At 47.7% G+C, this 14,935-nt stretch overlaps 1 protein-coding gene across 1 annotated transcript; it reads right to left on the bottom strand.

Moving 5' to 3' along the window:
• Positions 1-2,197: 2,197 nt before the first annotated feature.
• Positions 2,198-13,137, bottom strand: KCNE3 (potassium voltage-gated channel subfamily E regulatory subunit 3). The gene is made up of 2 exons (XM_069469256.1): positions 13,037-13,137; positions 2,198-3,780 (listed from the first exon to the last, which is right to left on the bottom strand). The coding sequence occupies exon 2, from the start codon at positions 3,738-3,740 to the stop codon at positions 3,423-3,425; it is 318 nt and encodes a 105-aa protein (XP_069325357.1). The 5' UTR covers positions 3,741-3,780; positions 13,037-13,137; the 3' UTR covers positions 2,198-3,422.
• Positions 13,138-14,935: the final 1,798 nt, after the last annotated feature.

Raw genomic sequence — 14,935 nt, 5'->3', positions numbered from 1 at the left:
TCAGAAGCTTCCTGAGGAACTAGGCTGTTGCTAATCTCCACTGAAGATCACTTCCTTGCTTAGCTTTCTTCCACTGCTCTGGCCTGCAATAGCTCACAGCTGCCACCGTCCACAGAATTGTCCTCAGTTGACGGTTATCACTCTCCTCACAACCCTCATTTGTTCCTGCCTCCTTGGCAACGTGGCCCGATGACTGACTGCTTTGGTGATAGAAATGAAAAGGCCACCAAAGATGCCTCAGGGGAGTGTAATTCTACCATGTGGTTTACACCCCCTACGTAACAGTTCCCTGTGGGTCAGCCAAAGCTAGACGTGACCTGAGACACACTTTGTTTGACTCTTTCCCTTTCCTATCTACTTCACTCTCTCCTTTGCAGGTTTTTACTGAAAAGCACTCCCCATCAATAAATGCCTGTGTCAGGGTCTGTTTCTAGGAGACCCAACTTCAAACCACTGGTGTTACTACTTTGCCATCATTTTCCCAAATCACTTTCTCCTTCATTTCTGGGGGCTTCTCAGATCCATGCTCTGGGCTGTGTATGCCGTGGGACCTAAGTTGGGTTGAAGGTGCATAAAGGCACTAGATGAAAAACATCTGGGCTCTTGAAGTAATTGTAAGGAACACCTACTACATAGGGTTGTTATAAGGATTTTAAAAGCTAAATGAGTACAAGTGCTTAGACCAGTGCCTGGAGTGAATACTGACATGGAGTGAATAAAGTATTAGTGAAGAAGGATTTATTTGATCTTTTTTGTTTACTTATGTATTCCAAATGTGCCTAGGTGAGTGCTTGGCACACAGTAGGCTCTCAATCAATATCTGTTGAATGAATAATTATTGAAGTTTTGCTTTGAGAGCTCAAGGTGACATGCTGGGATTTGGCCAGCAGAGGGCAGAACCTGTGCAGACAAAGCTCCTACCGGGCAGAGCTCCTAGACAACCGGCTGAGAGGACTGCCTGCATCATAGAATATTAGAATGTTTACATTTTACCCCCTTAAAATCCTAGAATTTTATTTGGTCCAACTCTGGGTGTGTTTGGTGAGATATGCTGAGCTTCTACTTTGTGAATTCTGAGAAATCAGCCATTCCAGGTACTAAGATCCCTGAAGTTGCCCTAGTGTCTGTAACTCCTCTTTTGAACTTGTGAGCTGCCCCATATTCCTTTCATAAATCACCTTTGTGTTTATGCTAATATACATTGATTTTCCTTAACTTGCACGCAAAATAATTCGAATTATTCTTATTACTACGCCCTCTGAGCGTGAGGACTGTGTGAAGGAAAACTCCCTCCCAGATGGGGACACTGAAGTCATAGGTAGCCACATCGGGCTTGCTCCCTGCTGTCTCCCCAACTGACCTACTCTCTCCAGGAGGGTGGTCCTCCACATTTCTGCCTCCTAACCTCCCTTGTCTTGTTCTCTTCATTCACTCTGCCTGTTTAGATCTGTCCTATCTTTCAAGCCCAGTTCAAGTTCTGCCTCCCTCTGACTCCTCTAGATCTACTGGATTTCATTTCTCAAGATCCTTATAGCATTCATCACCTGACCATTCATTCTTACACTCCGTTGCATTTCATATTTTATTTGGGAGTTTGGGCTAGGTGGTCTCTGAAGTCTTATCAGCTATAGACGTCTGAATCTATTGTCTTCCCATATGTCACCTCTCCTTAATGGGGTCTCCACCTTCTCCCTCAGGAAGAGATGAGGAAGGGCTTGAGCACGCATGGGGCTCAGCACAGGTTTGCAGAGTCAACATAACTGCTTAGGGGAGCAAATGTGTTCTGTGACCCTCCATTCAAGAAACACACAGGGATTTGTTTTTATTTTTTCAAAGCAGAAGTAGCTTTTTTCCTTTTATTATACAAGTAACATACTTATGGTCAAGTAAGTCAAATATCATACAAATTTATAATGTAGAAAGGAGAAATCACCCATAATCTTATTCCTCAGAGATAACTGCTATCAAAATATTCTTTCAGAGTTCTGCTATACACAAATATGTACATTTCAGTGGAGCCTTCTGGGGACTGCATGGAGATCCCTTAAATTGAAATTGGACAAAGGGAACAGTGGGTGGTTCCAGCCTGGGATTTGGGGCAAGTAGCTTGTAAAGTGTTCACCCACCATATTGCACATATTAGATTGAACCATATGAAACTACTGATATTCAGCTGTTTCTGACCTACAAATACAGTGATTTCATATGGTTCAATCTAATGTATGTGAAGCCTAGAATGTCAGAACTGATACAGGATTAGAGGCTTTTAAGTATATTTCATTATGTTGAAGAAGAAAAAGGATCAGAGAGCGAAGTATCCAGTCTAAGATCATACACCACATTAGTGGTAGAATCAGGGTTGGTTCTCTTTCCCCTGAACTATGGAAAGCCTTTCATACTCTTCTTCTTTTAGTATAATTATCTTCTAGGTGTCATGATAATCTTCTAGAAACAGATTTCAATTTGTACCAGAAAATTTCTCATAGACCTCAATCAAAATGGAAGAGGCTGCTTTAGAGGGAGTTTAGCCCCCTTGACTGGAGATGTGGCCGGGAAGGGCCCTGTGAGTTGGCTCGAGGCACATGAACCATGGGGCTAGTGAGGCATAACACTCAGGGCCCTGACTCGCATGGGCTCCTTCTTAAGGTCCAGCAGGGGCCCTAGCAACATATTAACATGGTGATATATTTTTGTAATATTTGCAAAAGTAAGATATTTTTGAATTATTTTTCTTAAAGAGAATCCCCAGAATTGTATCAGCTTCAGGCCTGGATCCACTCCTGTGTGGCACCAAGCTTTGAAAAGCACTAGACAAGGAGACTAGAGGTCCTGGGTTCCAATCATAGCACCACCCTGGCCCAAATGGGTAGGATGGCATTTGCCCCGCTTTACTTACTCATGGGAGGGTGAACGATAGGGGTAAAAATCACAAATGTTAAATGTGTTGAAATATGAACAAATATAAATAAATAATATCACTCAGATTTCCTGTGATGTGGGATAACCATCACTGCTTCTCACAGCTGTTGAAGATAAAACATAAAAAAATATGTCCCCAGAGCATCTTCCTGTTTCATTTCCCTCTGCTAAAACTTCCTCTTCTCCTTTCTCTCACCCCTAGCCCCCCAAGATTCCAGCCACTGGACCAGTCATCGGTCATTTTCTTTTGCTACTTCCATATGTTTGTTCATGGCTCCTACTGTTTACAAAGTCTATCTTTGCCTGGAGAAAGTCCTTATCCACCAAGCCCAGGTCTGCTAGCCCCTCTCCTTCTACCCTAGTGATGACCTCCCTTAGCACTGTTTCTTGTTGGTCTTACAGAAAGAGACACTGAGGCCTGCTGTGGTCCATAGCTGAGTTCTGGAGGCTCCAGAAGTGATCCCCAGGTGTCTTGATCTTCCACCATCCCCGGCCCCCTCGCATTAGATCATAGACACACGGTTCTTGATGTACATATGATAGGGGTCACTACGCTTGTCCACTTTGCGGGAGCGGGTGTATCCCAGGATGAGGCTGCCCACAGTGACAGCAAACAGGAACATGACAAAGAGAATGTACATGTAGGAGTTGTCATCACGGCCAGGTCGGCTGGCCCGCCGATCCTCAGTCTGGTTGTCTGGCCCGGGTCCTGGCACTGGCTCCGGCCGGCAGAGGAAGTTGCCATGAAGAGTGGCATTTAGAGCCTTCAGCACAGCGTGCAGGCTCTTGTACCAGGTCTCAGTCCCATTGGTGGTCTCCATAGCAACAGGGGTTGAGGTGGGGGCAGGATCAGAGGATGCTCTGATGGGGAGAGAAAAGAGAGGGGATGGCTTCTGTTACCTGCAGCTTGAATGTCCTCCCCATTCCTCAGATCCCAGCTCAAATCCCAGCATCATAGCTTATTCTAACTACTTGTTTACTTGTTTGTCTTCTCCACTAGACTACGAGCTCAATGAAGGCACAGATATGTCTGTTTTACTCAACCACTTATGACAGCATTCAATAGAGACTCAATAAACACTTGTAGAATAAAACCTTCCCTGACCATTGTAATCCACATTCTTCTCTCCTTTCTTTGGATTCTATAAATCACTGAACTTTAGGTTAGAAGGACAATAGGGATTATTTAACCTAACTCCTTCAATTTTACACAAGAAACTGAGGCCCAGAGAGAATAAGTGGCTTGTGTATGATCACATGGTGTATTAGAGGTACAGCCAAGACAGAAAGCCCTGTTCTTCGATGGTTAGCTCAAAGCTCCTTCCACTTCCATGCCAGCTCTCAGCTGGCCTGTGCAGCACCATTAAAAGACATGTGTCAGAACTCTCCTTCAACACAGTTCTTTTTATGGACTCCACAGACACCACTTAGGAGCTGCTTGAGATGGCTTAGATTTCACCCTACCTCGAGGCCAGAAACTGGATCATTTGGCCTCTCAATCATCCTATGTCCCAAGCCATTCTAGGTATTCCTAGCTATTTGGGGGAATTCTGTTGGAAAGGTGGCCAGGGGAGCAGGGAAAGGTTGATGACCACTGCAGGCACTGGAGAAGAGAAGAACATTCTGGGCTTGAGGATGGGGGAGAGAAAGGAGTGCTCAGTCTGATTTGGGGTTTACCCATCCCAGAGAGAGAAGACACAGGCACCTCAACTATTCTGCCTTCCGAAACAAAGTCACTATGTACCTGGCATGTAGTAGGTAATAATAAATGTTCCTTTTCCTTCCTCTCAGAGATCCTTAGTCTATAGTACAAAAAAAAAAAAAAAATCCTAAGCAGCCTTGCATCTTTGTTTTTGAAAAACCATACGTCATTCCCTTTAAACAAGGCTCCACACTCACTTCCTTCAGGAAGCCTCCATCCAGCGCTCCCCACCCCTCAACCACACTCCACAAACTTTATCATTGCAGCCTTCCCTTCCCCCAGCACTTACATGTCATGCAATGTGTGGCTGTCCTCTTATTTTTGCTAAGGGTACTATTAGACCACATGGTCCTGGTCAGCAGGGCTATGTCTCTCCCGCAAGCCTAGGAGACTACACTGAATCTGGCTAGGTATTCTTTCCTCAGGGGACTGCCCTGAGACTTGCTAGGTACTGTCCTTCTCCCAACAGTGTCCAGTAAAGATGTCCACTTTAAGGACTTCTCTACAGGCCAAGTGCTCACATTTCACTGCCTGGTTCCAAAGCCCTCCATCTAGGTAGAACTGTCAACAAACCAAAATTAACAAACATGATTATTAACCATGGATCTCTCCACCAGAAAAAATGATAGTTCTGACCATGATAAATATTCATGAATGAGGCCAGGTGCCGTGGCTCACACCTGTAATCCCAGCACTTTGGGAGGCCAAGGCAGGAGGATTGCTTGAGCCCAGGAGTTCGAGACAAGCCTGGGAAACATGGCAAGACCCCATCTCTACAAAAAAAATTTAAAAAATTAGCTGGCCATGGTGGTGCACACCTGTAGTCCCAGCTACTCAGGAAGCTGAGGCAGGTGGATCACTTGAATCTAGGAGGTCAAAACTGCAGTGAGCCAAGATTGTGCCACTGCACTACCGCTCCAGCCTGGGCAACAGAGCAAGGCCCTGTCTCTAAAAGAAAAAGAAAAAAAAAAATTTTACGAACAGCTGTCTGAATGCAGAAGTTGTGGAGATGAATCTAAATAATACCGCAATCACCTAGAACACACCCACATTTCATGCAAGGCCTTTTGGCCCTCTGCCATATAGTACTTGTGCAATCTTGTCTGGAGGGAGGAGGGGAAGAAAAACAAGAGTTCATAGAGTTAAGATCCAGGAGGCATAGGTTCTCTCATCCACTATCCCACTCTACAGGTAAGAAATGTGTGCCCTGTGTGGACCAATGGCAAATAGGAGCAGCATGATGAAATGAATGACTAAATGAATCCTTCAACCAGTCCTCATTTATCTGGGCCAGACCCTGTGCTGGGAGCTCGGGAGACTCATACCCAGTCCCTGTGCTGGGAGCTCGGGAGACTCATACCCAGTCCCTGTGCTGGGAGCTCGGGAGACTCATACCCAGTCCCTGTCTGCAGGAGCTCATCGCCAGCTCTAATACAATGGAGGGGACAAGTCAGGAGTGACTGAGACTTAAAGGAAGAAGTGATGAATTCTGATTAGGGCTTAGAGAGTGTTTACACTGATGGAGGCATTTGAGTTGGACCTTGAGGGCTTTTTAGTAAGTAGAGAAGGCCAGGGAAGGAAGCAGATGAGCAAAGGTATGACAAGTGCATAAAATCTTTAGAAGAATGGAAAGTAGCATGAAGAGATTAGAGTGTAAGATGTATGGAAGAATAAGATAGGATGTGGGACAGGAGAGACTGGCAGGAGCCAGGTCATGGAGGGCCTTGTGTGCTAGGCTATAAAGCTAACTTTATCCTGTAGTTGGGGAAGAGCTATGGAATGACTTTTTTTTTTTTTTTGGTAGAAACATAGTCTCACTCTGTCACCCAGGCTGGAGTGTAGTGGCATGATCATAGCTCACTACAGCCTCAAACTCCTGGACTCTAGCAATCCTCCTGGCTCAGCCTCCCAAGTAGCTGAGATGACAGGTGCATGCCACCATGCCCGGCTGATTTTTAAATTTTTTGTAGAGATGGGGTCTCGCTATGTTGCCCAGGCTGGTCTCGAACTTCTGGTCTCAAGCTCATCCTTCCACCTTGGCTACCCAAAGTGCTGGGATGACAGGTGTGAGCCACCATGCCCAACCTGGAACAGTATTTTAAAGGGGGATAAAATGATCACATCTGTACTTAGAAAGGATACTTTGGCTATTATGTAGACTGAAGGGGCAAGAACTAAGGCAGGGAGACCAGCTGCAAGAGTCTTAAAATAGTTCAGGTGCAAGATGCAGAGTCCTGAGCCAGGGCAGAAGGATGACAAAGCAGGGGCAGATGTGTGATGTGAGGAGGGAATGGCTAATGTGGGGCTTGAAGGAGGAAGGGCCTCAGACAATTTTACAGGCAGTGTGTCTGGAGGGGCCCACTCTGAGGGAAATAAGTCACTTTCCCTGTTTGGGCTTCGGTTTCCTCATCTATCAAAAAGAATGATCATCAGGAGTTGTTGTACAGTGGGTAGAGAGTTTCAGGTTTGCAAGATGAAAAACTTCTAGAGATCTGTTGCACAACAATGTGAACATAGTTAACACTACAGAGTGTACACTTAAAAATGGTTAAGATGGTAAAATTTATGTTATGTGGTTTTTTTATTTGTTGGTTTATTTTTGAGACAGGGTCTCACTCTGTTACCAAGGCTAGAATGCAGTGGTGTCATCATAGCTCACTGCAACCTCCAACTTCCAGGCTTTTGCAATACTCCTGCCTCAGCTTCCTGCACAGCTAGGACTATAGGCGCATACCACCATGCCTGGCTAATTTCTCTATATTTTGTAGAGACAGGGTCTCACTCTTCTTGCTCAGGCTGGTCACGAACTCCTGGCCTCACGCGATCCTCCCGCTTCAGCCTCCCAAAATGCTAGGATTACAGGTGTGAACTACTGCACCTGGCCTACGTTATGTGTTTTTTACCACAATTAAAACAGACAAAAAAGATTATCATCCCTGCCCTGCCTCCCTCAAGGCTTGCTGTGATACACTTCAGGAATCAGCTTCAGGAATCAGCTTCAGGAATTTCCTTGTGGACGCCCTAAGGCTCCTCAGCCCCTCACATCTAGGGTCTCAGTATTGACTTGAGGAGCTGGGAAGGCTCAGAGCTGGAAAGCAGGGGAGAAGGCAGAAAAGGAAGAAACTGGACATACAGAACAAATGTCAGGACCAGGGTGGATCGCTCAAGGCCAGGCCCTAAGCGTTGTGCAATAGTCCTGCTGTGGGCTCTGACCCGCTCCTGCTGGCCCTCCCCTTCCTGCAGCAGCTGGGTCAGGCCAACCTAGGGCTGCAGTTACAGGAATTATGCAGTGGCCAAGGGGCATGTGATTGCTGTCCCCCAACTCCAGGCTCACAATGTCTTAATTGGATGACTTCATGAGAAACCTCAGTTTAACATATGGGCTCCCATTCATGGACCAGCTAACAATACATAAAACTTTCCCTTTCCTAAGTCTCCTTAGTAAGAGCCTTTTAGAATCCCAGGGTAATGATGTGAGTGGTAGAATGGCAGTCAACATTTGAGCTGATATTTTATATAGGAACAAATGGTATATTATCCCTCAATCTATTTGGATAGTCAGGGTATAAACATGGTCACAGAATTAACACCATCTGTAGCATGCTTTGTTGTGAAAATTAAAGAACATTATGCAGTGCTTGGCACTAGACACTCTGCAGATGGTGGTGGTTTTATTTTTGTAGAGCAGAGGCTGGAAGGGCCTTCAGAGTCCATCTAGTCTAACGCCCTCATTTTACGGTAAAGAAAATGGAAACCCAGGGAGTTGTCTTTTTCAGCTGTTACTTGTGTGACTTTGGGCATGTGACTTCCCTTTTCTGGGCCTCAGCTTCTGTCTGCATCTGTAAAATGCAGGGGTCCGGGTCAGCTGTAACACCGTGACAGTGTGAATCACAGAACAATGCTGTGAGATTGTGGGAGATGAAGAGAAGCTGGTGGGAGAGGCATTCTGGGGCTTTCTACAGCCTCTCAAATCCCAGGATAGAGAAGGCTGCAGACTTTTTCCTCGCAGGTTAAGCTGCTTCTGAGCCCTGGGACTTATACCTAATCTTCCATCCTAGATAAACCAAAGGCTGCATTGGTTGACTTGTTCATTTTCCTCTTAACAGCTCACCTACCTGGGTGATCTAGCCTGGGGAGAGAAAGACTGTGCGGGAATTAGGGGCACAGAGAAGTGTGGAGGATGGGTGGGCTCTGAGGTGGGGATCAGTGAGGGGAGTAGAGATTCATCAGCCTCTCTAGATAGACCAGGATGTTTGTGGTAGGGGGAGGGCCTGGGTGTGAGGGCATCCTGTTTGGGTCAGAAGAGGCAGAGAGCTGACAAAGGGACTGGTTGGTTCTCTATGATCTGCCTCTGGGTCTCAGGTCAGGGACTGGCAGTCAGCAACATTGGAAGTTTTGCTCCTCTTTCTGAGCTCCTTGGCTTCCCACTCCAGGAGAGTCACTGATTACGAAGCTCCTTGGATAGGGAGCTTAGTCCATGCCTTGGAGAGGCCTGGACCAGAAACAGGAGATAGACTAGTTAGGAAGGAAAGTGAACAGTTAGTGACCAAGCTGAAAGAGATTTTAAAGGTCACCTAGAATCTAGATTCTAGGCCAACTCCTCCTTTTTGTAGATGAGGAAACTGAGGCTCAGAAAGGAGAAGTCACTAGCCCAAAATGACATGGCTCATATGTGGCAGAGCTCAGATAAGAACCCAGATCTTTGGGGTGCTGTTGGGGTGCTCTTTCCACTACAAAGGCAGTGTTCCCTTGCATCTGAGCGGCATATCACACCAAACACAGCCTCCTGGGGGTTATGGGGCATCGTCTCCTCTCACTCCATTACTACTGCCTCTTCCTGCTCTATGGATACTCGCCAGTTTTAGTCAAGGAGGAGTTAGCCTTCTTTTATAGTTTCATCTCCCACGGCCCCTCCTGCTCCAGACCTCCTCTGAGCCCCTAGACAAGCCAGGCTCGCTCTCTTCCTCCACACTCAGTTCCCGCTATTTCACTCGCACTGTGTTCTCACTAATGTACTTGCCTTGAACGTAACTCGGAACTCTCACTTGCAAGTTGGGGCATAACGCTGTGATCTGAAGGATGAACTAGGTATCTTAGCGAGATTTGCTTTCAGGTTTCTCGGGGGGGAGAGGAAATCCCACCATGGGTTCTGTTCTGTTATTTTCCCCATTGCTCTGCTTCAGCTACTCTTTCAGCATGTATGTCTTAACGTGTCTGGAAATGAGGTATAGAGAGGCAGGCAGGAGAAGGTACATCAAGCAGGTAGCGGATCCAAAGGCAACTCCTGGGATGCACAATTTTGCCACTGTCCTCCCAGTGGTCTTGTCACTACCTGGGACTGGAGGGCCAGTGGAGCGGGAGAGGAATTGAAGGAGTGGATCTTACCATCTAGAGGGAAGGACACAGGAATACAATCTGAGCGGGGAGGGATCTTAATGATCACGTTGTTGGTGCAACTCTTTCCTTCAACCAGTGGGAAAATAGACACCCTCCCCCCAAGAAAATCACTTCCTCAAGGTCTCACCGCCAGGTAGTGGCACAGCTAGGACCAGAAACCAGGCATCTTGACTCCCCCTCCACAGATCTTTCCACTATAACTTCCCTTCTGCCTGAAGGGCAGGGTCTAAACTCTTCTGATGATCATTCAAGCGCCTTTGGATGTGACTCTGCCACTGGCCCCCGTCTCCTTACAGCTCTCCCCAGTGCCCTGTACTCATGACACTGAGCTACACACCATTCTCCAAACATTCCTTGCACTTGCACACCTCTTGCCTTTGCTCATGCTGTTTTCTTAGGCAGGAATGCTCTTCCTCTTTTAATCTGCCTGGCAAACTCCTAGTTATCCTTCAAGACCCAGCTCCAGTGTCATTCTCTGTAGATCTTTCCCTGAGACACCTCCTTCCCCACTCCCTAGCCAGTTAGTCTCTCCCTCTTGTCTATTCTCAAAAGCACTTTGCACAAAGCCCCATTAGAACACTGTGCTGTACTGAAATTGTGTGTGTGCACTGTGAGGTATGACGCAGGGACCTGTGCCTCATACATTTCTTTATCCCCCAGGCCTGATACATAACAGGAACTCAAGAGTAAACAAGGCTGGGGGTGGTGGCTCACACCTGTAATCCTAGCACTCTGGGAGGCCTAGGCGGGCGGATCGTTTGAGCTCAGGAGTTCGAGACCAGCCTGAGCAAGAACAAGACCCCCGTCTCTACTAAAAATAGAGAGAAATTAGCTGGACAACTAAAAATATATAGAAAAAATTAGCTGGGCATGTGGTGCATGCCTGTAGTCCCAGCTACTAGGGAGGCTGAGGCAGGAGGATTGCTTGAGCCCAGGAGTTTGAGGTTGCTGTAAACTAGGCTGATGCCACAGCACTCTAGCCCAGGCAACAAAGTGAGACTCTATCTCAAAAAAAAAAAAAAAAAGTAAATGAATCAATGCTTCTTCTATAAGAGCATCCCCCCTCCAGCACACACACGCATACACATTCATGAAAACGACTAACTTAAAAAGCAACCTCCATGGCAGGCCAAAACAGATCCCATCTGGTCTGGGGAAGGGGAGGCTCAAAGAAGTGAAGCCATCTCAGTCAGGTGGGGTGAGTCAGAGGAGGAGAAATTCTAAGACTTCTCTGGAAGCCCAGACACTCCCTGCACCTGGATCCCCTTTAATCCAAAGGGCAAACATTCTTGGCCCCAAAACTCCAGCAATGGCTTTGCAACCCTGTTTCTTGTGTACCTACACAGGGTGTGGCCATACACACCTACCCACTGCACACACACAGTCCAACTCCTGATCACCCAGCCTGTGGTCTTGCCTTTCAAGTGTGCCTTTCATGATTCCAATCTTAGCTCTATGATCGGCTCTGTGACCTTGAGCACTGCATTTACTTCCTCAGAACTTCATCTATAAGATGGGCATAATTATCCCTGTCCTGTTTACCTCACATGGAAACTGGAGAAGACAATAGATGGGAAAGTGTTTTAGAAACTTCAAAATATGAGATAATTATTGGGCAGCCTGATCACACTGTTTCATTTTCTATGGCCACATCCTTCCCTCCATATTATTAAGAACAGCCATCCCTATGTCCTCTCTCCCCACACTGGCTCTCCTACCCTCAGAAGAAGCCAGGAGGTTCTTATTAGTCTTCTTGATTCTCAAAAACAAACCTCACGTCCTTCAGAAGCCTTCCTCATGTTCCACCCTCTGTGATCACCCTCTGCCCCTGCAGTACCTTACCATTTAGGGGCACCGTTCTGTAGTCCTGTCTTTGGTGGAGAACACACCAGAGGGAGATCAAGAGACCTGGGTTCTGCCCCTATTTTGCCAACATGTCTAGCCCTGTGTTCCACTCTGGGCCTCATTTTCCTCATCAGTAAGATGGGGTTTCTTGGCTTGCCTACCTCTTAGGTATTTTGAGCACCCAGACATTAAGTTTACGGATGTGTTTTGGGAAGTACCAGTGAGTGAGGGATGGAGAATGTTGGTGGTTTTCATCTCAAAGAGTCAAGGAAATCTGAAAGCAGTTCCCATGCCCCTGGCATGGGTCTCCTTTATCTGGAACTGATAAAGTGGCTGGATGCCAGGAGATAATGAGGAGCTTATACATTTACAATATCCCTTTGTAGGTGAAGTGGAGAGAGTCCTGGGCTAGGAGTGAGGAAAACTGGGTTCTAATTCTGTCTGGTCCCTGGGGTAACCCTAGGTTTGTCATCTCCCCTGGGGCCTTGGTTTCCCTATATGCAAATTGGTGGGGATCAGGGAGGGGAGATTAGGAGATACTGTCCTGGGCTCTCAGGTAAGAGCTGAACTCATCTACTTTCTAGATAAGAGACTCCTAGGTCCAGTCCCCTTTCTCCTCATGTCCCATGGGGTACGAGACCCATTTTACAGGCGGTGACCCAGGAAAAGAGCTGGCACAGAGCTGGTGGATGACTGGCGCAGGCTTACACAACCTGTAAACTAGAGCCCAAGTCTCCTGACTCCTAGCCTAGACCTATGTAACTAGCAGCGGAGATGCCTTTGGGAGTTCCCACGTTTTCCCAGCGCTGGCTGGGTTCTGGGGTGTCGTTTCTGCGTGTGCACTCGCTGGGGCACCTCAGGTGTTCGCCTTCATACCTGTGGGTGTGGAGGAGCTTTTACTGTCGCCGTCCTGGGGCCCGGGAGTGCCAGCGCAAGCCCCCACGATTTCCAGGCAGGAGGTGCAAAGAGCCCAGCTCCGCACTCCCACGTGCTGCCCCAGGATCCTCGTGCCCGACCCGGGGGAGTATCCACTCGTTATCAGAGCGCCCCCGACCTCAAGTCCTTAACCGTCTCAAGGAGAACACGCCCCGGCCCTCCGAAGGGAGTCGGGAAGACCCCTCATTTCTATCCCGGCTGCAGCTCAGCCTTCCCAACTCTGCAGATGCGCCTTACCTGCCTCTCAGCAAGGCTCTGAGGGAGCCGGTTTGCTCGCTGGACTCAGCGCCCTCTGCTCCGGGTGGCCCGGGCACTGCGCCCCTGTGCGCTCGCGCCCCGCGCCGTCCTGGCTCTGCGCTGCCACCCGCGCTCGGCTCCCTTTTCCCTTCTCCAGGGCGTCTCCTTCCCTGGCCCCGCCCGCCCCGCCCGGCCCCCAGCACACCCACTTCTCCCCCTGTGGGCTTCGGGTCGCCTCCGCCCGCTCCCTGGCCTCACCCCGCTGTGGGCTCCGACCCTTCCGTCCCCTGCAGCGCCTGCTTCCTGGACCTGAGACCAAATGCCTGTCGCTCCGCTTTCCTTGGGCTAGCCCAGCATGAGGCCAATCTCCAGACGGCTGAGTGCTGGGCACTGGTGGAGTCAGGGCTTGCCCCTATGTGGCCCTGTGGTAGTCGTGGGCAAGTCACTGTTCCTTACCCCGCCTTGTCCTCGCTGTAAAATGGGTACAGTTCCTGCATGCAATCTTCACAGGCTTATGCGTGGGGTCAGATGAGACCTTGGAATCCAAAATATTAAAATCAGAGGGTCACTAGAGAAATCATCGGATTCTGACACATCCCCTCTTTTCCAGACAGGATGCAGAGACCCCAGTAGGAGAAGGAACTTGCCCATGGTGGCAGAGCTCAGACTTAAAATCTACTACATCACCCTCTCTCCTTAGCCGGGGCAGATGTCTCATTCCACCAAGCCTCAACAGTCCCTCACATGCCTGACCAACTTGTGTCCAGCCACACCTTACTCTTCATTTTCCCTCTGCCCTCACGCAAACAGTTGCTTCCTTGCTGGTGACATTGCAGGCTCCAGAGAAGAGAAGCAGTCAGGGACAGCTGGGAACTGAGGGCCACAGTCCACAGTCACAGGGAATAGTTTCTCAGTGACCCTGTGGAGAGCTCTTATCAATGCCCTCTTTACCAGCCTCCAGGTTCAGAATAATTATTAATAATAAACTCAGGCCAGCTCTGTCACTCCCTTGCAAACAGAGATCTGTCCAGGATATCTGAGGAACATACCCTCGATCACAGAATCTCAGACTATATCTAAGAAGTCCTATCATTTTAAAAGCCCTGTTACATGGTGTGCATTTTGCACAAAATCGCTAATCTTCATCAGAACACATTGTTATTTCCATGGTTACATGTTTTGACCCAGCTATTCATTTTTCTCAGCCTGGAGATCACCTCTCAGAGAAGTCATCCTGACCATCCAGCATGCAGTCTCAATTTTCAGTCTGTCTAGGAATCACCCGAGGAGTTTGTTTTAATAAAGTAGACTCTTGGGCTCTACTCCAGAGGTTCTGATTCAGGAGATCTGGAGAGGAGCCCAGAAATCAGCATTTTTAAACAAGATTTCCAAAGGACTCTGATGCAAACTGGTTCTTGGGACTAGCCATGAGAAAATAGGCCTGGCTAAGTCAGGGCTCCTTCCCAGACCCTCCCTGGGGCCTTGCATTTACTCTATAGGACTACTTATTACAGTTATTGAAAGTAACTATTTGCCTATCTCATCTGCTAGATTGTGAGTTCTTTGGAAACGGGGATTGTCTCTTGTACTCATAAAATCTTAGAATCAAAGTCTTAGATTCATACTGTCTTAGAGGTCTAGAATCATTTAATGATAGCACTAAATTGGAAGGACTCTAACAAGTTTCCTAGTCAAATCCCTCATGAGCCTAATGAAGGCTATTTCATTTTTCATATGAGTCTGTCCAGCTTCTCCTGCACACCTTTGGTGACGGGGAGTTCATTGCCTCCAAGGCAGCCAAACAGCTCTAATTGTTACGACTTTCTCTCATTTTGACAAAGACTGCCTCCTGTTGACTTCTACTCTTTGGTCCTTGCACCCATTGGAAACTTAAAATAT

The sequence above is a fragment of the Eulemur rufifrons genome, chromosome 6 (genome assembly GCF_041146395.1).
Source record: "Eulemur rufifrons isolate Redbay chromosome 6, OSU_ERuf_1, whole genome shotgun sequence".
NCBI classification, from domain to species: Eukaryota; Metazoa; Chordata; class Mammalia; order Primates; family Lemuridae; genus Eulemur; species Eulemur rufifrons.
This window is presented reverse-complemented; position numbering and strand designations above follow the sequence as displayed.